The sequence below is a fragment of the Rhincodon typus genome, chromosome 32, assembly GCF_021869965.1.
Source record: "Rhincodon typus isolate 14 chromosome 32, sRhiTyp1.1, whole genome shotgun sequence".
Lineage (NCBI taxonomy): Eukaryota > Metazoa > Chordata > Chondrichthyes > Orectolobiformes > Rhincodontidae > Rhincodon > Rhincodon typus.
In genome coordinates this window covers 1,372,485-1,398,586 of record NC_063363.1, presented here as the reverse complement: position 1 = coordinate 1,398,586, position 26,102 = coordinate 1,372,485, and the positions used below count along the sequence as shown (strand labels likewise).

At 41.6% G+C, this 26,102-nt stretch overlaps 2 protein-coding genes across 2 annotated transcripts in view; both read right to left on the bottom strand.

Moving 5' to 3' along the window:
* The window catches only part of LOC109922892 (BUD13 homolog), a 33,151-nt gene extending 28,798 nt beyond the window's left edge, over positions 1 to 4,353 (bottom strand). The window contains exons 1-2 of the mRNA XM_048615344.1: positions 4,267 to 4,353; positions 2,986 to 3,037 (exon numbers count right to left, since the gene is read on the bottom strand). Of these exons, the coding sequence (XP_048471301.1) occupies positions 2,986 to 3,037; positions 4,267 to 4,353 (139 nt within the window). The remainder of the gene's footprint in view (positions 1 to 2,985; positions 3,038 to 4,266) is intronic.
* Positions 3,700 to 22,847, bottom strand: zpr1 (ZPR1 zinc finger). Its single transcript, XM_048615343.1, has 13 exons — positions 22,827 to 22,847; positions 21,820 to 21,910; positions 19,298 to 19,368; positions 17,530 to 17,616; positions 16,595 to 16,717; positions 16,289 to 16,342; positions 14,158 to 14,224; positions 12,634 to 12,704; positions 10,379 to 10,468; positions 8,748 to 8,858; positions 7,445 to 7,534; positions 5,723 to 5,788; positions 3,700 to 5,164 (listed from the first exon to the last, which is right to left on the bottom strand). The coding sequence occupies exons 1-13, from the start codon at positions 22,845 to 22,847 to the stop codon at positions 5,033 to 5,035; spliced, it is 1,074 nt and encodes a 357-aa protein (XP_048471300.1). The 3' UTR covers positions 3,700 to 5,032.
* Between the last annotated feature and the right edge of the window lie 3,255 nt (positions 22,848 to 26,102).

Sequence of the window (26,102 nt, the reverse complement as noted above, 5' to 3'; positions counted from 1 at the left end):
CCCTCCACCCCCCAAACTGCCCACTCGCCACTCCCCACTCCCACTGACTGCCTGCCCGCCCTCACATTACCCAGGAATCAAACTACAGGCACTTCACAAAGACATTGTTTTAACCATCTCCCCCCCCTTCCTGTTTGAGTGATAACAATGGTGGAGATGTCCTGTCCATGGACACCCTCAGCAGGTGATCACAGAGATCCTGTAAACTACAACATTGTGGCTGGGATCGATCGGATTGTCCAGGCTCCAGTCCCTGTAATAAGATGCATTTATATAGATTTCTCTGATCATGCTATGAAGTGTGCTAAGAATTGGGTCTTGAGAACTGTAAACTGTTCATTAATGAACGAGCAGGCTTCCAGATGAGAACAAGGATTTGAATTCAACTACGCTCCCTCTCCAAAACTGAGGCGGCCTCCATCAAGCAAAGGAAGACAAACTGTTAGCAGATTGAAAAACCAAAACTGGACATTCATTATGCGTTGTGGAATATCAGCAGCAGGAGAATTATAGTATTTTCAGTCAATTTATTCATTCGTAACACCTTCAGGGCATGTAGGATGAGAGGAATGGACACCACCACTGTGCCACAAGATGCTAGCAGGGAAATTATATTCAGCATAACTTGTAACTTTATTTCAAGGTGTGTATCTCAGTCCCTGATCAGCACCATACATGGGTATCAACAATGAATTAATTCATGCAGAATCACTGAAAACCTACACAACTAGTAGTCAACTACCTTTTTTTAAATTCAGTTGTGGGATATGGGCATTGCTGCCTGGACCAGCATTTATAGCCCATTCCTCATTGTTAAGAGTGAACCACATTGTTGTGGGTCTGGAGTCACATGTAGGCCAGACTAGATAAGGATGGCAGATTTCCTTCCCTAAATGGCATCAGTGAACCAGATGGGCTTTTCCTGACAATCATCAATGGTTTAATAGTCATCATTAGATTCTTAATTCCAGATTATTATTGGATTCAAATTCTATCATCTGCCACAGCAGGATTTGTACCGAAGTCCCTGGAGCATTACCTGGGTCTCTGGATTAATAGTCTAGCGATAATACCACTAGGCTATTGCCTATTTGCATGCTAAACATCAAAGCTAACAGGCAGGAGCAAATTATTGCAGATACTAGAATCTGTACCGAAAACAGCAAATGTCAGAGATCATAGCAGGTCAGACAGCATCCTGAACTATCAACATCTTTTTGCCACCAGCACCCTACACCATTCCCCCTCCCCCCCTGCAAACTATAGCATACACGTTGTCACCTCCACACTTCAGATCTGATGGAGAGTCATCTAGACTCAAAAAGGCAACAGCCAATTGCCAAAGCTTTTAAAATCCAGCTAACAACAGATTAGGGCCTGTACCTAACGTTTTATCCAACACTGCAGCACTCCCTGTGGTACTGCACTTGAGCGTCTGCCTTGCTTTTTAAGCTCAGGTCCTAGGGTTAGCTCACAACTTGGACAAAGGCAAGGGACACCAACCCAACAAAGGCTATCAAATGAACAAACTTTGACATTTGTGCCACGGAGATTATAGCTGCATTGAGCAGTAGCTGACAGAAAAGGGGAAAGGAGATTGAGTCTATTCGGAACACCTCAGAACTTCCAGTGGAATTGTGCAAAAGCTGCCATATCCCAGTGCTAGCTATCTCCTGAATTCATGTTCTTCACGCTGTTGAGTTTCAGGTGTTAAAATACATTATACACCATTTCCTCTTGCATGAAAAATTGTAGCATGTTTTAGAAAGACAATATAATAGAGGAGTTTGCAAGAAGTAGCAAGTGAAAATTAGTCAGAGATGTGAGAGAAATAGCTTGCGAAGTGGAATATGAAATGTTTTGATTGTCCACATGAGCATTTCCCATTAAAGAACTTAGGTAGCCTCAGTGCAGGATCCTGGGGTCCAGCCCAGTGTACTGAGAAAGGTTAATTGTTCAAGGTGATTCTTAAACAGGCAAGGCACCTACTTGTATCCAAGCTATGTAGAAAAGCCAGTGAATCAGCCAGCCTGCTTAAAAATGTGGTGGTTGAACTTATTACAGCATTGCCTAGAATCATTGAGAGTTAGCACACTTTCTGTGCCACTTCTCTTCAGGGAACTGGAATCAATTAAAACTCTTTCGATAGTGTAAGAGGGGCAAGATCCGATCAGTTTTACATTGTGTATCTTTCCCAAATTTTCATTCCTCATCTGTCTAGAAGATATAAAAACATTACATTTAGACAAAGATGGGGGATAATTTCCCTCAACCAACATCATCAAATCAGTCTATTGTCTTCCAATTTTTTTTTTCTGAAGGGTCCAGATCCGAAACTTTCAGCTTTCCTGCTCGGCCTGCTGTGTTCATCCAGCTCTACACCTTGTTAGGAACAAAAACAAAAGTTGCTGGAAAAGCTCAGCAAGTCTGGCAGCATCTGTGGAGGAGAAAACAGAGTTAACGTTTCGGGTCCGGTGACCCTTTCTCAGAACTGATGGTGGCTGGGGAAATGTCAGTTTATATGCAGAAAATAGGGAGGTGAGTGGGGTAGGGAGTAAACGATAGGATAGAGCCCAAAGAGAGAGAAAGACAGTTGGACAGTCAAAGGAGTTGCTAACGATCAGGCTGGGAGGGTGAATAGTTGTTAATGGGGACTGTTAGTGACTAACAGGGGGTGTGTAGTAGCAGGCTATGTGGTAACAAAGCCTGGTGTGTGGAGTGGAGGGCTGAGACATGGGAGAGTTTAGGCCCTAAAATTATTGAACTCAATATTGAGTCCGGAGGCCTGTACGGTCCCCAAGCGGAAAATGAGGTGTTGTTCCTCCAGCTTGCGTTGGCCTTCCCTGGACCACTGTAGCAAGCCGGAGACAGAGATGTTGGCCAGAGAGCAGGGTGGTGCATTGAAGTGGCAGGCAACAGGCCTTGTTATCTCTATTGTCTTTCAATTGTTGCTTCTACTTAACTCTTCAAAGGTAATTTACTCACTATGAAGTGTTGAGGATATGAAGGGTAAAGTGTAAATATAGTCTTTCTTAATCTAGAAATAACAAGGGATCAGAGAAAACAAGCACATATGCTTTAAGATGTTGAAATATGTTTATAAACAGAAAAGCTTTAAAACTATTTTTGATCAAACCACTAGGTATGAAATTTGTTTCTTGAGTTGAAAAAAAAATGTTAAATTTGCCATATCCAAATATTTTATGTATTGGTGATGATCGTTTGAGTCTGTGACTGGAATGGGACACTTCAAGTTGTTGTCACTACAAATCGTTTTAGGCATCGTCAATCATTCAAAAAGGCAGGAAGACAATGAGAATGGTTGACAACTTTCTGTGAAGGGTTAGAGTGTGACAGCCTCCAGTCAGTCCACAGCTTGTGACTTGATTGATTACTTAAAAGGAATTAGAGAAAGTTTCTTCAAATCGATCTTTATCTTTTGTCTCTTACTGGAGATTGTGAGGCAGTGTGCGGTAGAAAGGGAATATATAAAATACAGGAGTTCCAAAAGCTGACCAGCAACTTGCTATAAACCCCGTTGAGACTCCAGTTAAGTTCACTGTGTCCTTAAAGTTGGTTTGTCTTTCCTTTGAATGCAATGTACTTGTACTACAATGAACATGTACTTTCCTGCAGGGTTGTGCACAAGAACAAAGCCTAAAACACCAGAAACTGAGAAAAACAGACAACTGCAAGTTATAAAGAAGGTCAATATATTTATTAAATATATCAGGAGTGAAGATTTAATTACTCTGGATCCTACAATTGACACTGAAAAAGAGAATAACGGAAAATGCTAGGAATACTTAAATCAGGCAGCATCTCTGGACAGGAAAAGTTTCAGTTTGAATTCTCCTGTTATCATCTTCCTGGAGTATTTCCAAAAATTTAAATTTTGGGTCTCTCGGTATTTTGTTTTCACTTTAACGAAATGTAGGATTCCACTCCATAATCAACAAAATATGAATATGTGCTCATTCTGATTTCACCAACGTAAACACCCAGCCCACTTTGGCTACACAAGCAATTAGCAAATTACTTGGATTAATACCAATTTCAGCAATGTTTTTATATGTTTGTTAACAAAATAATGCAAGTTGATGGTTGAAAAGCTTCAGAATGTTACCTAAGATTAGGGTTGTGAAATAGGATGAGGGATTCAGAGGTTCCAAAGTGCAATTCTGCTTAAAACGTTTCTATGAACATACAATAGCCTTGGAGATACACAAGACGTGCAGCCAATTTTTTATGCTACACTAATCCCACAATCTTAACAATGAGTCCATCCTGGTCTTGTAGCAAATAGAACAGTTTCTCATATTGTACCACAATCAACTTAGGCATCAAATCCATTATCGCCTCTAGACTACCAGTCAAATGTACAGAATTGTACAGAACAGCTACACAACACATTGGGCAATACTGTTTCCTGATTGATCACCTGCAAATTGTACAACTCAAAATACTGAACCACAATACAAAAGAGATAATGGAAAGCTGCATTTGGTGCACTAATTCAACTGACAGAATGGCCTATCCACCTGGTCAGACTCGTGAACCCAACAATGTACTGCATTTAGAAGCAAATGACCTTCTGCATAAATAATTTTTTTTTTACATGAAGTTAGAATGAGTTAGTAACAAAATATTACATTCAAGCACCAAATGACCTGCACCGAGTGGTAAGTTAAGCTCTCTCCTGCCATTTGTCCTCATTTGAGTTTGATCAGGAAGGACCAACTGAAGGCTATGTGGATATTTACTCCCAACTTGGAAGGTTGGAGGAACACAGAATAAAGATAAATCCAGCAACTCCTTTCACTTTGTATCAATTGGCATTCCAACATTCAGGATCTGTGAAGTGTATGGAATAGACTCACATCCACATCACATTCCATTACAGACACTTCAACGATCCACTCTTTCGGGATCCCCTTTCCTTAGATAAATATCTATTTCAATATTTCACATGGTACACCAAAATAAAAAAATCACACCAGCTATCACCCTCCTGACTTAACCCTGCTCAGTTTTATTTATCCATTTCCTGCTCCTGGTAATTTTCAGTCTTCATGTCATTCAAACCAAGTTCCTCATTATCTTCAAACGTGCGCTCATACTTTTCAATCTTCATTTCTGGATCAGGATCTGGGGCATATAAATTCTACAGAGAGAGAAAGAGAGGAAAACAAGCAAATGAGTTAGGAATGCAGCCCAATAATAATAATTAAATCCCATTCCCAAACACCAGGCTGTACCCTGTACCTTGTCTCTTCTGTCATTATAGCACTTCCCAAATCAAAAAAAACAGTTCAAGTCATCACTACAAAATATTTATGGAATTTCCTTTTCTCACAGCAGTTACTCACTGAAAACAAAAGGCTGTGGAGCTTGAAGTGACCAGTCACTTGATATTAATTCTGGACAAAGGACAGCGAAACCTCAGGTGTAGAGACACAACCAGGACAAAGGCAGTTAGCAATCTCTGAAACTGCTTCATCACACCAGTTGTGCAAATGCCATTTTGGTTCCATGTTCTGGGAATAACTGATTATCTCATCAGTGGGGACATTCCTGTTTTTGACTGGGGGGGCGTACAGGGAATCAAATAGTATGTTCAGATCGTTTAAGTTGCTTTTTTGTACACAGCCTGCAGTACATGCGAGGTTGTTACCCCACCCCGCTGTGTTTAAACAGGTGAAGCTATTCCAGCAGCACTTACCTGGAGATAACTGTTTCCTGCCGAATCTTTAAGAATGATGTGAGCTTCTCTCTTACCTGCAATAATCTGAAGGAAAAAATAAACAGAATTAAATTCAATTTTAAAAAGAGAGTTCAGCCAAAGCACAGAAAAATACAAAAATAGTTGGAAGTTAAGCTGCACAGGTTTGAGGAATCTCAGCCACTGATGTGGCTCACCTGACAAGTGGCCACACGCAGCATAGCAGCTTTTCTCATCAGTACTTACATCAGTACACAATGTAGCTGCTGCTACAAATACCATTGGGATATTTTACTTGGTGTTTTATCAATGATCTTCACAGCAGCAAAGTCAAACAATTTGATAAGAGTTTGGTCAAAGAGATGTCTTTTAAGGAACATTTTATAAAAAGGAAAAATGTGGAGTTGCAGGGGTTGGGGTATTGAATTCCAGAGTTTAGGCTCTTAGCAACTTCATATCTTTTTACCAATGGTGGAGTGATGAAATTTGAAGATGCTCAAGAGGCCAAAATTAGAGGAGCCAAGAGAGCTTGGAGGGTTATGGTACTTGGAGACCACAAAGACAGGTAGGATTTTGAAAGCAAGAGTTAGAAATTTAAGTCACTTTTAGCTACACTATGAACTACAGAACAATGCAATATGACTCTAACAGTCCTAGTATCCCATAGAAAAAAAAGTGGGAATAAATTCCACAGACAAAATCCCGGAGAATGTGCCAGTGGCCATGCAGTAAACCTAATCCCATATCCACTCATACAGGGTGGAGTATATACACAGAAAGGAGAAACAATGAATGATAAAACCGTCGACTATGCCTTCAGTGATACTGAAGATTAGAATCAAGTTCTCTGCCTGTGAATCACTCCGCCTTCTGTTACTGTCTACAGACAAAGAATTATTCACTGTCAGCTATTTTATTTTGATTGCCAACTTCCAGAGAGCCAACCACACACCAACAGACTCCCTCAACGCAATCAATTCCTTACTTCACTGCATTTTACAGTGGAACAGCAAGTCCTGCAAACATGAGAATTGGAACAGCATTTACATAAAGTTCAACCATGGAGAAAGGTGCTAGCTGGAGGTCACTCCAGTAAAGCATTAGGTTTATTTTAAAATAGTAATTGGTTTTGAGTCTGGTTCAGCTTCCAGTCACTGCTCAGTGCCAGCAGGATTCACTCGTACAGGGTGAGCTACAACAGGACCATTAAGCACAAGGCCAGAAGCGCAATGGATATTGCGCCTGACTCCGGATCAGGAGACTGTAGGTTTGACTCCTACCTGGCTCAACTGTAAATTGCACATTGGGGCACACGGTGCCCCAGTGGTTAGCATTGCTGCCTCACAGTGCCAGGGACCTGGGTTAAATTCCAGCCTCAGGCGACTGTCTGTGTGAAGTTGGCACATTCTGCGTCTGGGTGGGTTTCCTTCGGGTGCTCCAGTTTCCTCTCAGTCCAAAAGATGTGCATGTTATGTGGATTAGCCATAGGAAATGCAGAGTTGTGGGGTAGAGGGCCGAGTCCAGGTGGAATGCTCTTTGGAAGGTTGGTGTGGACTCGATAAGCCGAATGGCCTTCTTCCACACTGTAGGGATTCTATGATCGTGAAACTAGTCTGATGCATACTTCAACTAGACAGAACTGGAGGAACACTTCATTAGTTCATCTGAAGAATAAATCAAAATTTTTATATATGAAATTCAGCAGTTAATCACTTCTTTTACCTCATCCAACTTCTGCCCAAATTCTCTGAGCTTTTCAGATTTTTGAGGAGCAGAGCTATCCCCAGCAAAAAATGGATTCTTTGCCATAATCTACAAATAAGAAGTAAACAGTGAGATATCCCACAAGCCACTTTTCAAACTCTCAGAACAACAAACAAGTTGGAGTTCAGTATTAACAGCCAAGATTGGCACAATCTCCGAAATAATCTGTATTGCTTTTCCATTTGTTGCAAACCATGCAGGATCAGTGGTGCTTAAATGTCTGTACAAACGCTTTAGTATAACATTAAAGATCTGTTACAGCGTTCAGATGAGATGTGTTCATTGCTTACAGCCCTTTGACTCTGTGCTGCTTTGTAATGCTCCCAAACATGGAGTAATATGTTCTGTGTGTGTCTGTTGCTTCAACACAAACTAAAATTTATTAACCAGAACTATCCAAAGAGTTGTACATAGGTTAAAGATGCAATTCAACAACTGAATGCCGGGAGAAGGAATGGCCAATTCTCAAAGTCCAACACACTTTACAAGCATCTGCTTTGATGGCAGAGTTGGTACGTTTTAAACAAGAGAAATGCTTGCTTATTTCTAATACTTCCCAGAAAGTGAACCCACATTTCTTGCTCAAAAACAAAGTTGCTGGAAAAGCTCAGCAGGTCTGGTAGCATCTGTGAAGAAAAAAAATCAAAGTTAACGTTTCGGGTCCAGTGACCCTTCCTCAGAACTTTTCTTGCTGCTGTTTCCCATTTACCCTTCAATGGTTTTTATTTTATGGCCTAGTGGTATTATCGCTGGACTGTTAATCCAGGGAGCCAGGAAACATTCTGGGACCGGAGTTCAAATCCCACTTTGGCAGATGTTGGAATTTGAATTCAATAAAAATATCTGGAATTAAGAATCTAATGAGACCATGAACCCATTGTCAATTGTCGGAAAAACCCATCTGGTTCACTAATGTCCTTTCTTACCTGCCATTCTTACCTGGTCTGGCCTACATGTGACTTCAGAGCCACAGTAATGTGGCTGACTCTGAACTGCCTTCTAGGCAATTAGGGATGGGCAATAAATGCCGCCTAGCCAGCGACGCCCTCATTCCATAAATGAATAAAGAAAACAAAAATTATGTAACAACACTGTTTCTCTGTGGGATTGAGGAAGGATGAGGGCAAGAGTAAGAACGAGCACCAGGTCTCTGCCTCCATTGGCCCTAGACAAGTTGAAAGTATCACAAACATCTGCCATTGTTTCCAGCATTTCCGGGTACAGAATATTGATAAAGTTTAGAAGAATAAACATTTCTCACCAATTCTTTCACATCTGTCAGCAACCCTTCTAAAGTGGTGAACTTTCCTCCAAGAATGCCCATTCCGAGCTGAAATTCCAGCTCTGGAATAGAGATGGTGCAGGTTTCAGACTGCAAAAGGTAAAAAAGACAGAATTACAAATTGTACTGACACACCCATGAAAAGCACAACTCAATTATAAATCATGTCAAGTCATGCTCTGAGCCAAGCTGTCCAGTACACTTACAACACAGGCATCTACCTGGCTAAGTGGAGAATTACCCAGGTACATCCTATCCACAAAAAGTAAGACAAATCCAAAACTAGCCTATACCCACTGCCCCATCAGTCTACTCTTGATCATAATAAAGTGACAAAAGGGGTCATCAATGGTGCTATCAAGCAGCACCTGCTCAGCAACACCCAGTTTGGGTTCCATAAGGACCACTCAGCTCCTGACCTCATTACAGCTTTGGTTCCAACAAGGACAAAAGAGCTGAATTCCAGAAATGAGGTCAGAGACATCAAGGCTGCATTTGACTGAGTATACGATTGAGTCATCCTAGGAAAACTGGAGTCAATGGTAATCAAGGAGAAAACATTTCACTGGATGGAGTCAAACCTAGCACAAAGGAAGATGGTTGTGGTTACTGTAGATCAATCACCTCAGCTTCAGGACAACTCTGCAGGAGTTCCTCAGGGTAGTGTCCATCTTCAGCTGCTTCATCATAAGGTCAAAATTGGGAATGTTCATTGATCATTGAAGAACGTGCATCACCATTTGCAAATCGTTGTCCATATGCACCATGATCTGAACTATATCCAGGCTTGGTCTGATACATAGCAAGTAACAGTCAAGTAACACAAGTACAAGGCAATGACCATCTCCAACAAGAAAGAATCTAATCTTCACCCTTTGACCAGAAACTGAACTGAACTAGCCATATAAATACTGTAGCTGCAACAGCAGGTCAGAGGCTGAGAATCCTGTAGCAAGTAACTTACCTCCTGACTCCCCAAAGACTGTCCACAATTTATAAGGTGTAAGTCAATAGAGTGAAGGAATACTCCCTATTTGAGTGGATGAGCACAGCTCCAACAACACAAGAAATCTGACATCATCCAGGATGAAGGAGCCTGCTTGATTGGCACCACATCCATCACTTTCAACATTCACTCCCTCCATTAACAATGTAATGGCAGCAGCATCTACCAGTTACAAGATGCACTGCAACAATTGGTCAAGCCTCCTTCAACAGAACCTTCTAAATCCATGACTCTACCAGGTTGAAGGACAAGGGTGGCAAATACAATGGAACACTATCACGTTCAAGTTACCAATCAAACTCATGATCCAATACATCGCCAACCCTTCTCTGTCATTGGGGTGAAATCCCACAACTCCCTCCCTACACCACATGAACTGCAGAGTTCAAGGCGGCACTTCATCACCACCTACTCCAGGGCAATAAATACTGACCTTGCAAGCACACCCACATCCCATAAACAAAAATGCGCGGTCTGTAAAGTTATAATCATCCACAATTCAACAGGTTCATTCAAGTGTAAAAAGTTCAACAGCAGAACACATTACAAAGCTCATCAATCACATAACACTGCTGCAAACTATCATCAGGAAGCAATGCTGTACCTTCAGCAAGTCTCTGCTCATGTCAGAAGGGTCCGTAATCCGCAGTGTGATTTTAGTGCCCAGAGGCTCTGTGGCACCTCCGGACTTCACCTAAAAATTGCAAAATACAAAAGAAATAGGCAATATTATACAATTCCACCTGTTCCCTTTTTCTCCCCAACAATCACCTCTGCCATCCTCCCATTCTGACTCCTTGCTAGGTGCCACAACACCCGAACTCTTGTCCTTCACACAAGAATTCTCTCTTTTTCTCGAGGCTGTTTGACCACAGTGTACATCAGTCAGACAGGATCCATTTCTGAAGGGTCTAGGCCCGAAATGTCAGCCTTCCTGCTCCTCTGATGCTGCTTGGCCTGCTGTGTTCATCCAGCTCTACACCTTGTTATCTCAGATTCTCCAGCATCTGCAGTTCCCACTATCTCAAACAATTTTAACCCCACTGCAAAGCCTCTTCTAAGGATGCCTACCCTGAAGAAGTTACCCTCCTCCCTCCGGAAAAACCTCAGTGGATCTCTCTCCCACTGCAACTCTCTCGTAATCTCTTCGGCCTTGAAAATGCTCGACCACATCCTGAAGCAAACCAGGTACTACAGCCACATCACCTTTCTTAGTACCTGCCTACGGAACCAGATCTTCCCCAATGGACTACAGTCCACATTTAGGCCTTCCAAATTTGGCCCCAACCATGACAATGTCTACATTCAGAACATTGAGATCCTTCAAAACCGTTTCTCCCTGCGATTCCTGAAACACACACTCGCAGCAATGCGCCGGCATCTCCTGGCACTACAATCAAGCCTACCCCAGCTCAGAGCCTCCCTCTCCCCAACCTGCAAAGGACCTCTCCTGTTTTTTATTCTTCGTAGGATCCACAACCTGAACTCACAATTCTACTTAGCTTTATTGGGCACAAAAAACCGTAAGTACAGTAAACTTACTGGTGCCTACCACCCAAAACGGGCTTCCTCCACCTCCCAAATCCCCAACCCGACCCAGGACCTTCCCCACAATGTGCCCGCCACCATTGGCCATGTGGCTACTGTCGGAGCACCCATGGATGACGTCCCATTTCTGAAGAAGGGTCTAGGCCCGAAACGTCAGCGTTCCTGCTCCTCTGATGCTGCTTGGCCTGCTGTGTTCATCCAGCTCTACACCTTGTTGTCTCGTTAAGTCAGACAATAGCTCATTTCTGCATTCCAACAGAGACTTCCCTGCATAAATACTTCATTACGTGGAAAGCACTTCCAATACATGGTGGTTGTGAAAGGCAGAATACACGTATGCAAGTTTTTCATTGTTCCTCGAACTTCGCAACAGGTCACTAAATAATGAGCAGGAGCTAGTCCTTTTTTAAAAAAATTCTTTAGCCCAATGGCATAAATGGGGCAACTATAGCACTGCTGCTTCAGTTTGAATGGAGTTAGCTCATCAGAGCAGGGTTTGGGATCTCACTGGCCTGCAGGAACAAACACAAACCTTTATTCAGAGCTAGTAGGAACTGCAGATGCTGGAGAATCTGAGATAACAAGGTGTAGAGCTAGATGAACACAGCAGGCCAAGCAGCATCAGAGAAGCAGGAAAGCTGACGTTTCGGGCCTAGACCTTTCTTCATTTCTGAAGGGTCTAGGCCTGAAACTTCAGCTTTCCTGCTCCTCTGATGCTGCTTAGCCTGCTGTGTTCATCCAGCTCTACACCTTGTCATCTCTTTATTCAGAGCTTTTGCTCAAGTATGAGTCTATACTGCTGCATGATTTCTATTCAAAACCAGATCTTCACTGGCTTTGCTATATTACACAGCAGCAGCATGTAATTGCCTTTCGCAAGGGCAGTACCTGAGTAACTGACAGATTTAGTGTAGGGAAGAGGGCTGTGTTGCTACTGCATGATATAGACAGTCACAGTGAATGTACAAACCTGAAACTCTCCACAGTTAACCTGCACTCTCTCGGTGCCACAGGGGAGACAGTTAGTGACAGTGGTTGGGAAAGTATCACCCAGGCTACTCTGATGCCAGTCTAGACTAGCAGCATTAGAAGTCACGGATTAGCTCATCAGATTATCCTATTTGGAATGATGAGGGCCTAGCGCAGATAAATCTAAAGAGGAACCAATTTCTGCACAGGACAAAAGAATGGGAGAGGCAAAATTACCTTTCACAATGCCAGTGTCAATACTTCAGTCTTCGTCCCACACCCAAAGGACTCTGTTCCCCACCCCATGATAAATTAGAAAGCTGGAACATTTGTGAAAGTTACCTCATTGGTCCTGTGTCCACAAGCTCCACAGTTTGTTGCCATGATGATCACCTCCTTAAAGTGTGGGATCTCTAGGAATCTGTGATGAAGAAAAACACTGGCACTACTCAAGGGGAAGCGATTGCAAATGCAGGGCAGTGTGGCTCTAAGTGGGAGTCAGCATGCTGCCACTGTCCTTGCCAAGCATAAATTTTGGCAACAAAAGCAAAAAAAAAATCAAAAAGAATGGATTTATGAGAGTATTGTTAATTCTTGCCAGGTGCATGTGTATATTCTAATCCCATTGGGAACCTGACATGAAATTCAAGGACATTCAATGACTGAGCGAAGCAACCTATGAATAGCAAACATTTGAATAGGCAAACCCTGGTTCATTGCCTTTTACTGTAGGCCAATCATGATGTTATGATGCAAATAATTCCTTTCATAACCAGTTGAGCAGTCATCCACACCATTTCTCAGACTGCTTCAAAAAAAATTTTAAGAAGAGTATAGATATGATGATTCAATGTGTAATAAACCCCATATCATCCAAAACCAAAGGGTCTTTTGTCCTGACCAAAAGGCAAAGAGTTGGAAATCTCAAGTTAGAGAAACCGTTTGGATAAGCATCCAGTCTCTAAAACAGAAATATAGCTTTCACTTTCAGAGACTGACTGTGTCCAGCTCCAGAATGACGTTTCCAATCATCAATTGACTTCAATACCTGTAAAGTTGCCCCATTCTCCCAAGATTGTTTTATTTTGAATGAAATGTTGCTAGATGTTTCATAAGGGAAAAGGATATTATAGTGAATTCCTGAAGAAGGGTCTAGACCCGAAACGTCAGCTTTCCTGCTCCTCTGATGCTGCTTGGCCTGCTGTGTTCATCCAGCTCTACACCTTGTTATAGTGAATTCCTACAGCTTTTAATCTGAATGCTTTCATTATCATCTCCAATGAAAAGTGAATGAGTTACACAGAACAGGGAGAAGCCAGTTCGAACTGTCATTGTGCAGAATTCATTGAGTTGAGGTGGTACAGTATACCACTGTCTGAAATGGCCCCCACCACAATAATCAGGCTTGGTGCCGGAGATACAGGACATCCAACCTACCTTCCACATGACTTCTCCCTCCCCTTAGACTATCAGCTTCTTGATAGTCAAGAATCAACAACCAAATTGAATGCGTGGAAAACATCAGGAAGACTTGATGCCAGTCACATTAAACAGCCTGTTATCAGTCATTGGCCAGACTCTCACAGGGAATGGTCCCTGAACCAGGCTTGACATTCACAATCAGTGTATTCAGTGAGTGAGGGCAAGGGAAACAGAACAGCAGTAAAAACTTCTGCACCTTAAGATTTCCACATTTTAACTTGCTGTCTAACTTGACTGGGAGCTGCTTTTTTAACTTTGAGTTTCTACCTGGAATCAAGCATCTCTTTCAAATTTGACATTTGTAATTTTCGTACAAATAAGCTGGGTTCTACAGGAGCCACCTCCTCACCTACTATCTCGTCACATCAAACACTGAAAGGATACGCACTAATTTCATGTTGGTTTCAGCAGGTGCATTGCACTGTGGACAATTGGTACTGAACTGTAATACCTATCAAAAGAAGAAAACACGACAGTTAACAACACACAGTTCCCTTTGTGAAAATCATAACTGATTTTAGATTTAAATATTCTTCAGGTCAGTCTGGTCATTGGATGCAGAGTTTAAGTATTCCCAAACTGCTCCTAATCCTAACATCAGGAAAACCTTCTTTGAATTATTTTCCCTTATTCTTCCGAACAGTGTGGCATCACTGTTAAGTCTGTACTTGCTGCCCATGCTTAGGTTCTCTGGAACTGAGTGACTTGCCAGACCATTTCAGATAGCAGCTAAGTCAACCACATTGCTGTGGGTCTGGAGTCACATGTAGGCCAGACAGAGAAAGGACCGCAGACTTCCTCCCCGAAAAGGTATTAGTGAACTTGATGGGTTTTTACAATAATCAAATTATAGTTTCACAGTCACCATCGGTAAGACTAGTTTTGTATTCCAGATTTATTAACTGAAATTAAATTCCACCAGCTGACAATGCAAAAACGCTTCTGAAATCTAGAAGAGTAACTGATAAACATGAACCACACACCTTTAATTCTGATACACACCAGAAAATAAGTATCTGACATCCAAGGAAACAACACCATTGTTAAAGAAATCATTCTTTCGGTGGTGGCAGCAGGGGCGTGGGGTGGGTGGGGGCATGTAAGTTGAGAAATCAGAAATGCAAGGCAATCACTGGAATAACAGGTCACAGAAATCACCACACAGGAGACTTTTCGTCCCACTTTATCCACGCCAGCTGTCGAAGACAGCTTTGCTAGTCTCATTGCCTACCTTCTTCCCATAGCCAGTTACTGTTGTCTCTAAGTACTCTCAAGCAGCATATTCCAGATTCTAACCGCTTGCCGTGTAAACATGATTTTCCTCCTGTCACTGTTACTGCTTTCGCCAATCACACTAAATTGGTGTCCTCGAGTTCTTGAATCTTCCACCAATGGAAACAATTCCTTTCCATTTGCTTCAGATTTTTGATACCTCTTTACACATCACTGCTCATTCTTCCCTTTTCAGAGGAAAATAACTTCAGCTTCCCAAAGTTCTGTGTAACTGAATTTCCTCATTCCTGGAACTATTCCTGAAATCATTTTCCTACACCATCTCAAAAGCTTCACATCCTTCCAATATTGCTTCATGCAGAAAGAGACAGTATTCCTGCTAAGGCCAAACCTGCATTTGCTACAGGTTCATCATCCCTCCTTGCCTTTGTACACATAAAACCCACAGTTTTTATTTCTTCTTAACCACATTCTCAACCTGCCTTGCAACCTTCAATGATTTGTGCACGTAGACCCTCAGCTGCATGACTCAGCATTTCTTTACAATTTTATCATTGCTTTTTCTCACTCTTCCTAACAAAACATTTCATTTTGGCACTTACAAATAAATTTCAGTAAACTGTTCACTGCTATTAAGTTTCCTGTCAATCAGCCAATTTCATACCTATGTTGTCATTTGTCCTTTTATTGCATGTGGTTCAACTTTGTAGTAAGCTAATCATGTTCCTAGTGATAAAATGCCAGGTGAAGTCCATGTTCACATCAACTGCATTGCCCCCTTAAAAGTAAATCAAGCCAGTCAGTTGAACACAATTTACCATCAAATACATATGTTCCAAAGAAGGGCTCAGTGGACTTGAAACATTTACTGTTTTCTCTCCACAGATGTTGCCAGACCTGCTGAGTTTCTCTACCAATTTCACTTTTTGTTAATATAGAGGCTTTTTTTACAATTAATCTACATTCCAAATCATTTCCAAAAGCTTTTCCACTACAGAGTGGAAATGACCACTGGCAAGTAGATGCTGAGGTTATCCTTGCACTTTTTTAATAAAGGTATAACACCTACAATTCTACAGTCCTTTAGCGTCACCCCAGTGCCTAAAGAGGACTGAAAGATTAAGGCCTGTGTCTCTGCAGTTTCAACATTTACTTCCCCTAATATCTTCAGCTGCATCAGATCTGGTTCTGGTGCCTGATCAAGTTTATATACATCCAGCCTTTCTACCATTGCCTCTTTTCAAATACTGTAATATGTTGCAGTCCTCTTGGGAACACTTACCTCATTTCTTAAGTCATCCATGGCAGTTTTGGGTGTCTCCTCTTCTGTAGCTGCCTGGAAGGATAGCAGACAAGAAATTAAAATGTTGTTGAAAACAAAGTTCAATCACTCACTGCCACCGTTAGTTTTCTCTCAGTCACATGGATCACGTTTCCTGCACTGGGTTCCTTCAATGGCCGTTCGAATTTTAGGCTTGGGCAATCCCAGGAATGACAGCATTTCTTAAGTCTCCTTACACAAAATGGTGACTGAACAAATCCTGGTTAACTCAGGTCATTTATATACAGACCAGAAAACCATGCCCACCTGCAGTCCCAACATGCTGTCCTGATGAGCATCTCGTTTGTAATGAGTAACTGTTAATGCCTCATCCTTCTGTGGGGCATGGGGATTCTCGACAAAACTGTTTCCAGACGGATCATCAATAATCTGCACAAGGAAACCAGTTTAAGTGAAACAATAAAGCAAATACACTCTGAAGGAGGTAACTCATTTCCCTTGTTTTGTCCCACAAATTACAGCATAGGAACAGGTCATTTAGCCTTGTCATGTCATTGTCAGTGTTTATCCTCCACTCAGGGAAGACACTGATCTTGTTTGGTGACCCACCCTATTAGGCAGTTGAAGGAATTTATTCTGAAATGTACCCTTGGTCTGTGAGTCAATCACTAACTCCTATGGTGCATTTCAACACCCCAGAAACCTATTTCTGCTTCCCCAAGGAAAACAGTATGTATTTTTCCAGCCTAGCCTATCTTTTTGTAACATTCAAGCAAATAATTTTATGATCTCTATTCATTGCATTTGAGCTCAATTATTACAATGAAGGAGGCTCACCATTACCTTCTCAAAAGGAAATTAAGCAATTTTTTTTTAAAAAAAGTTCTTTTCCACACCCCATTTTCTCCAAAATACAATTACTTTCTTCTTTTAAAACTTTACATTTCCTAACACCAAATTAATTTTGTCAATTTTTGTCCTGTTTACTATTAATATCTCCTTGAAGTTTACTTTGAAGCTCTAAAATATTTTACTATGCATCCCAGCATCCAATAATTTGGGCATCTTTATTACCACAGCCAAAGCACCAATGTACTCCTTTTCAGAATTAGTCTGCATGACCAGTCCAGCTTACATGTGTATAAACAGCTTGCCTCCTGCAACTACTGTGCGCTAGAATTCATATTTACAGAACAACAGCAGTGACACACCAAAGCACAGAGAGAAAAAGCGTTAACTACCAGTGTGAATGGCATCTCAACATCTTTCAACTTCTTTAGCTTTTCAATAAATTCCTCAATCTTAGAGGCCACGCTGGGATCCACTGCCTGGGATAGAGATCATGAATAAGATATTTTGTTAGGTCAAATCCTGCAACAGATGGAAAAAATAAACATCAAACCTAAAGCACTAATTAGCATTCTCAAAATGAAAGGGAATGAGCAACAATTATAATGACCAGAGAAGTTGTACTGAGTAATGGTTGAAATAAATTGATAAGTCTCCAGGTCTTAAAGAATTTCATTCTAAGGTCATAAAAGAAGTAGCCAGTGAGATGGTTGATGCATTGGTTTTAATTTTTTAAAACTCATTAGATTGAGGGAAGGTTCCTTTAGATTGAAAAACAGCTAATGTAATTCCTTTAATCAAAAAAAGGAAAGGAGGCAGAAAACAAATTACAGGCCAGTTGGCTTAACATCTCTCATAGGTAAAATATCAGAAGCTATTAAAGATATTACAAGAGGGCACTTCAATAGGTTGAAAATAATCAGCCAGAACCAACATGTTTTGTCCAAGGGAAAACATGTCTATCTAATTTTGTTAACAAGGTGTAGAGCTGGATGAACACAGCAGGCCAAGCAGCATCGGAGGAGCAGGAAAGCTGACGTTTCGGGTCTAGACCCTTCTTCAGAAATGAGGGAGGGGAAGAGGATTCTGAAATAAATAGGGAGGCGGGGAGGCAGATAGAAGATGGATGAAGGAGAAGATAGGTGGAGAGGAGACAGATAGGTCAAAGAGGTGGGGGTGGAGCCAGTAAACGTGAGTGTAGGTGCGGAGTTGGGGAGGATAGGTCCGTCCTCCCTGGACTGACAGGTCAAGGGGCAGGGCTGAGGCTGGTATCTGAGAGACTGTAGAGCTCTGAGATGCAAAGAGATCTGGGTGTCTTTGTCATGAATTACAAAAAACCTTTGCTTGCTGTACCTGCACAATCATGAAAACAGAATGTTATGGATTACTGAAAGGGAATTGAAAGCAAGAGGAGGGAGATTATGCATCAGTTATTTAGGGCTTTGGTGAGACTGCATCTGGAGTACATTACTGGTGATCGTACTTACAAATGGATGTTAATGTGTTGAAAGTTGGTCAGAGAAGGTTTAATAGCCTAATGACTAGAATGAGTGGATTGCTTTACGAGAAAAGTTTTGATAGGTTAAGCCTGTATCGGCTGGTGTTTACAAGGGTCAGATGTGACTTAACTGAAACATAAAAGATTCTGGGGGGAGTTCACCGGATGTATGCGGAAATAATATTTCCTCCGCTGGGAGAATCCAGAACTAGGGGTCGTAGTTTAAGGATAAGAGGTGCCTATTTAAAACAGAGATGAGGAAATGTTTTTCTCGCAGAGGGTTAAGTGTCTTTGGAATTCCCTTCAACAAATGGAGTGGATGCAGAATCTTTAAATATTTTTAAGGCAGAGGGAGACAGATTCTTGATGACCAAGGGGGTGATAGATTATCAGGAATATGCAGGAAAGTACAATTTGAGGTTAAAATCAGATCAGCCATGATGTTATTAAATAGTGAAGCAAGCTATAATAGGCCATAGTGCCCAATTCTTGCTCCTTGTTTGCATATTGACATATTTTGAATTCTGCCCTTGTGATGAGATACCGCAACAACTGGGAGATTCTACAAAAGGAGACAAACGTGTGCAGCACAAATTCAATGCTGTTCCAGAATCTGAGCCAACCAGAATTTGAAGACAAGAGAAAAACAAACCACTTGTTACCTTCCGTGTAGGCTGGTCCTGCTCTAGACCAGTAACAGCTCTGTCAATCAGACCCTCAAGAGTAGAAAGTGCTGCAGAAACAGAAACAGCCCAGTGTAAGAACCTAACACTTCAACAAAATACATTCCAATACCACCAATCTATGACTAGCTACAAACAATTCCCATTAAAAGAAGCTCTAAGTGGATATCGCATGCTACAGTCTGAAATTTAGATCCAAGCTTTTAAATTATCAGCATTCAACAACATGCATACAGGGTGTATGATTAACAATCATTCCCAGTTTTACGACAGATTTTGAGATCAAGGGCAGAATTTGTAATTTAAGGCATATCGTATTTACATTTAGAGTCTGGATTTTGAACAAGAAGCACGTGGGTTTTCACCAGTGAGTTAGAAGGGTTAAATAATTAACTTGTCACGATTTCTGAAGACTTTTTAAAAAATTTTTTTTTGCACTGGGAAAGTTTCTTAAGTGAATAAAGTAAACACTGAAGATCATTAGTTTGCTTTCAGTTAGAAGTATAGGAATTGATATTTGTTCTGCCTCGGGGGAAACAGCTACAGCTTGGAAAGCTTTTGGGTTCAGTTCACAGATGTCTTGATTGAATCTGTTTATATAAACATAGTTTCTGCTGCTGAAGGGAGTTAGTTCAAAGCTGTTAGGAAATAGGTTACATCAGTGTGAGGGTTTTAGTGTGAAAGCTTCCAAGCGGAAGTACTTGGTAAGAACCCTGAAGGGGTTCCTCAAAGCTGAGAAAAGATTAAGCTCAGCTGTGTGACTACACAAGAAAGAAACTGCTTAACAAATTCTCAAAGCCCAAAAACAAGTAAAACCAACAGATGTGATAAAGGAGGGAATTCTCTCTGGTATAACAAGGTGTAGAGCTGGATGAACACAGCAGGCCAAGCAGCATCAGAGGAGTAGGAAAGCTGACGTTTCGGCCTAGACCCTTCTGCAGAAATGGGGGGGGGGGGGGGGGGTGGTCGCAGGGAGAAAAGTTTTGAGGATCTCAATGTTCTGAATGTAGACATTGTCGTGGTTGGGGCCAAATTGCGAAGGCCTAAATTTGGACTGTAGTCCATTGGGGAAGATCTGGTTCCGTAGGCAGGTACTAAGAAAGGTGGTGATGTGGCTGTAGTACCTGGTTTGCTTCAGGACGTGGTCAAGCAGTTTCAGGGCCGAAGAGATTACAAGGGAGTTGCAGTGGGAGAGAGATCCACTGAGGTTTTTCCGGAGGGAGGAGGGTAACTTCAAGGTAAGCATCCTTAGAAGAGGCTTCGCAGTGGGGTTAAAATTGTTTCAGAGATAGTAGGAACTGCAGATGCTGGAGAATCTGAGATAACAGAGAAGAAGGGTCCATTTCCAAAGAAGGGTCTAGGCCCGAAACGTCAGCTTTCCTGCTCCTCTGATACTGCTTGGCCTGCTGTATTCATCCAGCCCCACACCTTGTTATCTCAGATTCTCCAACATCTGCAGTTCCTACTATCTCTGAATTCTCTCTGGTGTTTGAATAAAGGGATATCGTTGGTGGAATATTGTATTTTACTGCGGTTTGAAATTTGTTAAATTGTTACATGTAAATAGCTTGGTTTGTTGTATTTTTTCTTCTTTCCTTTTGCATAATAAATTTCTTATTTTATAGTTAAAACTATATCTGCAACTTGCGAGTTTGTGTTACAGTGATAGACCACCCTGTCAAACTTTAAAAATAATCTGTCAAGCAGATTTCAGTCTGGGATCTGAGTGGTCCAGTAATAATATCAGCTGGAACCATAACACTATGTTGTTTTTCAGGATCACCAAAACAACAATTCAAATTTTTACAACTGTGATGTCTCTACTTATAGCAATTGATTTATTGCTTCAAAGGAAACAGGAAATTACTGGTGGTCTTTCGAGCATCACGAACAGGATCATTACATCAGAGAACACTAGGAAATATCAACATGCTACAGCATTTGTCATAAACATATACCCACGAACAGACGAAAGCAGCAAACAGGCTCATCAACAGCACTCATATGAAGATGGTACAACCACCTGCACTGCTGATCCCATCCTTTAACCACAGCAGGTGCAAACACAGGAAACGCCTCCAACCTCATAGGAAATTGTGCAAAGCAAAGCCCACTCTGCACCGCACCCCCCCCCCCCCCCAAATAAGCACAGAACGCTTCATATCTAGTTAACTTTATCTAAATCGCATGATATTCAGTTCACACTTTTATTTTGAGTATTACTTTAATCTTTGATCACAAAGCTATTCTCTTTACCCAAGCATGCTATGGAAAGCAATGTCAAAACATTCTTCCTGGCATTCAGCCAACACCTTTCCCTTCCATTCTAATCATCACAGACATTTTACATTCCCAAATAACCTGCCCAGAATAGGTCTTTTATTTCCTCACAGCCTCAAAGCTGGTATTATTCTGATTGCCCTCCATCTTCATTACAGCAAAGCCCAGAAGGTGGGGCTTTGACACTAGCGGCTCTGAATACCATGGTACAAACTGCTTACCTCCTTTCTGTGTGAATGGTGGAATTTCAAAGTCAAGTTCAGGAATTTTGGTCATAGCACAGTCAGTTTTCACAACTTCACGGTTCAGGTCCTACACAACACAGATTCACAACATCAGACAGGATTAAGGACAAATCATCTAAAAATACTGAACTGACAATATAAGTGAGCATTCAAGTCCATCAGTTCAACAGAATGACTTTGCAAGTGTTGCAATGAATTCCTGTCTTGTCCTATCAATTTGTGCTAGAGCCAGTGTTGTGAAAATAGTAATATTTAAGGAACAGAGTTCTATGGGTTTGCTACATTTGACCATTCCAAAACACTGGTTGCATTCAATTCTGCCTAGCAATTCGATCAGCATTTGGTACAAAGTCTTCAATAAGTCATTCATAACAGTTCCAGGGCCAGCTGGTTAGAGGAGGAAAGAGAGAAGCCAACCAGGCTGCTGTTAACTGAACTATATGGGCTTTGTGTCGTGGGTGCTCAACAAAGTCCTACAGCAGCCGAATAACTGTGTAGTGAAGGCTCAGGGAAGATGAGGAAGGCCTCAAAAGACACTAGTGCACAATTAATCGTTCAGTACAGCAAACAGTGAGGGCTGAAAGGCCATAAGCAATGTTTGCTTTGGGCAACTGAGCCAGATTAGAGCTCAGGAAACAAATCCAGGGGAAGTACCAGCTGGTGAAGCCCACTGTGAAAAACTAGAATTATCCCCAAGAGTAAATGCAGCTTGCAAGAATCCAGGGGAGCCTGGTCTCAGGAAGAGAGGCTGCTGAACTAGATCTTGAGCAGTTGTTGAAACAGTCCATAACTGAGCAATGTTTGAGGGAGTTTCAAGACCAAGTCATTGAAAGTGAAGATGTGTAGCCCCATGTAAAGTTTTAATGAGATTTGGTGGTCTAATAGCATCATTAATATTTAGGGAGAGGACTGCTGAGAAGTCTGGGATATGTTCGAATGCATTTGCTATTTGTTGTAGGGTGTTTGACCATCATTCCTATTACCCATATTTCTATCATGCCCATTTTGGGATGTTAGAATATCAGGCATCTCTATCTTTGTATAGTTGAAACCTCTGTCAATAATTTTTACATTCTCTTATTTAATTTTTGACATTTAAATTTTATTTGTACCAAATTAAATATACTTTGAGGAAACAAGTCAATATAATTGGTCATATCAGCACACTGGTTACACTAAAAACTAGCTATGACCTGGAGGTAGGCGCATGGCTGGGAAATTGAATGAATATTTTTGCCAAGGGACAAGATGCTGCTTAGTCTGTGGTGACACAAAGAAAACTCAGTCACAAGAAGAAATCAGATTGATATGGAAGTGGTCCTAGATAAGTTGTCGCTACTTAGAGTTGATGAGGCACCAGGACCATCCAAGGGTGCTGAAGGAAGTACAGGCAGCCCCCAGGTTGCAAGTAAGTTCTATTCTGGAGTCTGTTCGCAAGTCAATATGCGCGCAAGTCAGAACACAATATAGGGCAATATAAATTAGCCATTCGTAAGGTACAGGAAATATTTATATGTTGGATCTTTAAAATTACTCCCCTGTATGGGACCATATGAAGTACAAGCATTCATAAAATCGGGCAGTCCTGTAAAAGTGGAAATTGCAGACAAACTGGCTCTTTCAGTCTTCCCCAAGCTTAGGGCAGGTACCAGTCACGTGGAGAATTGCAAACATGACTCCCTTGTTCAAAAAATATTCTAAAGAGCATACAGCAAATACAGACTGATCAGTTTAGCTTTAATACTGGGAACATTTCTACAAATAATAATTCTAAATAGGAGACAGAGGGCAGTGGCGGAGGGTTGCTTTTCAGACTGGGGCCCGTGACCAACGGTGTACCACAAGTATCGGTGCTGGGCCCACTCTTTTCCTCATTTAGATAAATGATTTGGATGCAAATAATAGGAGGTATGGCTAGTACGTTACTTATAAAGTCTGTGTCTGATATACCTCTCTCACTAACACCTGAAGAACAAATGAGGGTCCAAAAGCTTGTGTTTTCAACTAAACCTATTGGACTATAACCTAGTGTTGTGAGATTTCTGACTTTGTCCACCCCAGTCTAACACCGGTACCTCCACTTAATCAGATAGGCCAATGAGCCAAGGAGTGACAGAAGGCGTTTAATTTAGATAAAGGCAAGGTGTTGCATTTTGGAAAGGCAAACCAGGGCAGGACTTATGCAGTTAATGGTAGGGCCTTGGGAAGTGTTGCCGAACAAAGAGATCTAGGGACGCAGAAGCACAGCTCCTTGAAAGTGGAGTCACAGATAGATAGTGAAGGTGGTGTTTGGCACACTTGCTTTCATTGGTCAGAACATTTAAGTATGGGAGTTGGGATGTCATTTACAGCTGTACAGGACATTGGTTTGGCCATTTTTGGAATACTGCATTCAATTCTGGTCCAGCTGCTATAGGAAAAATGTTGTTAAACTTGTAAGGGTTCAGAAAAGATTTACAAGGATGATGCTGGGATTGGAGGGTTTGAGTTAGTGAGATAGGGTGAATAGACTGGGAAAAAAAACAAAGTTGCTGGAAAAGTTCAGCAAGTCTGGTAGCATCTGTGAAGGAGAAAACAGAGTTAACGTTTCGGGTCCGGTGACCCTTCCTCAGAACTGGTGGTGGCTGGGAAAACGTCAGTTGATATGCAGAAAATAGGGAGGTGGGTGGGGTAGGGAGTAAACGATAGGATAGAGCCCAAAGAGAGAGACAGACAGTTGGACAGACAAAGGAGTTGCTAACGATCAGGCTGGGAGGGTGAATAGTTGTTAATGGGGACTGTTAGTGACTAACAACAGGGGATGTGTAATGGCAGGCTATGTGGTAATAAGACCTGGTGTGTGGGGTAGGGGACTGGGACATGGGAAAGTTTAGGCCCTAAAATTATTGAACTCAATATTGAGTCCAGAGGGCTGTAGGGTCCCCATGTGGAAAATGAGGCCCTTGAATAGACTGGGGCCTTTTTCCCCTGGAACGTTAGAGGCTAAGGGGTGACCTGATAGAGGTTTATAAAATCACGAGGGGCGTGAGTACGGTGAATAGCCTACTAGAGGGCATAGGTTTAAGGTGAGAGAAGAAATATTTTATAAGAGGGCCTGACAGGTAACTTTTTCACACAGAGGATGGTGCGTATACAGAACAAACTGCCAGAGGTAGTGATGCAGGTGGGTACAATTACAACATTTAAAAGGCATCTAGATGGCTATATGAATAGGAAGGGTTTAGAGGGATATGGACCAAATGCTGGCAAACGGGACTAGATCAGATTAGGGATGTCTGTCCAGCATGGACGAGTTGGACTGAAGTGTCTTTTTCTGTACCATATGACTCTATCATTAATAGTCGTGTGGACAAATATGGGTTAGCCAGGGGGAAGAAGCATAGCTTTCAAGGGAAGATCATGTGTAACTATTTTGCTGAAGTTTTTTTGAAACGGGAACAGAGACGATTGATTAGGGCAATGGTATTAGTATGGTGTATATGGATTTCCAAAAAACATTTGATACAGTGACACACAAGACTTGAGAGAAACATTACACATCATGGAATAAAAGGAACAAGAAACAATGTGGTATATAAAATTGGCTGACAAATTGAAAAGGGAGTAAAGGGCATTTTTCAAGCTGGAGGACTGTTGGGAAAGGAGTTTTCCAGAGTCAGTTTTGAGACCCTTGGTTTTCCTGATGTATTTGAATGAGCTAGAACTTGGTGTGCAGGGGACAGTTTAAAAAATTGTATTTGTTACAAAACTTGGAAAAGTAAACTGTGAGGAGGACAGTGTAGAATTTCAAGAGGCTCTTGTGGTGCGGTGGTAGTGTCCCTACTTCTGAGCCAGGAGATCCAAGTTCGAGTCCCACCTGCTCCAGAGGTGTGTAACATCCCTGACAGGTTGATTAGAAATTGTCTAGAACATTTTTAAAGTTGGAGGAGTGGGTGGTAGGTGGCAGATGATGTTCAATGCTGAAAAATGTGAGGGGTGATGCACTTCGGTACAAAGAACATGGAGAGACACCATAAAGAATACTCCTCTAAGGGATGTGCAAGAGCAGACAGACCTGGGATTGACAGATGGAGAGAGCACTTAATAAAGCATACAATATCCAAGTCCTTATTAATAGGGGCATTGAGTACAAGAGCAGAAGGTTGCACTAAATCTGTATCAGACAACACTTCAACCTCAGCCAGAGTATTGTGTACAGTTCTAGGTGTTGTACTTTAGGAAGGATGTGAACACATTGGAAAAAGCGCAGAAGAGGCTTA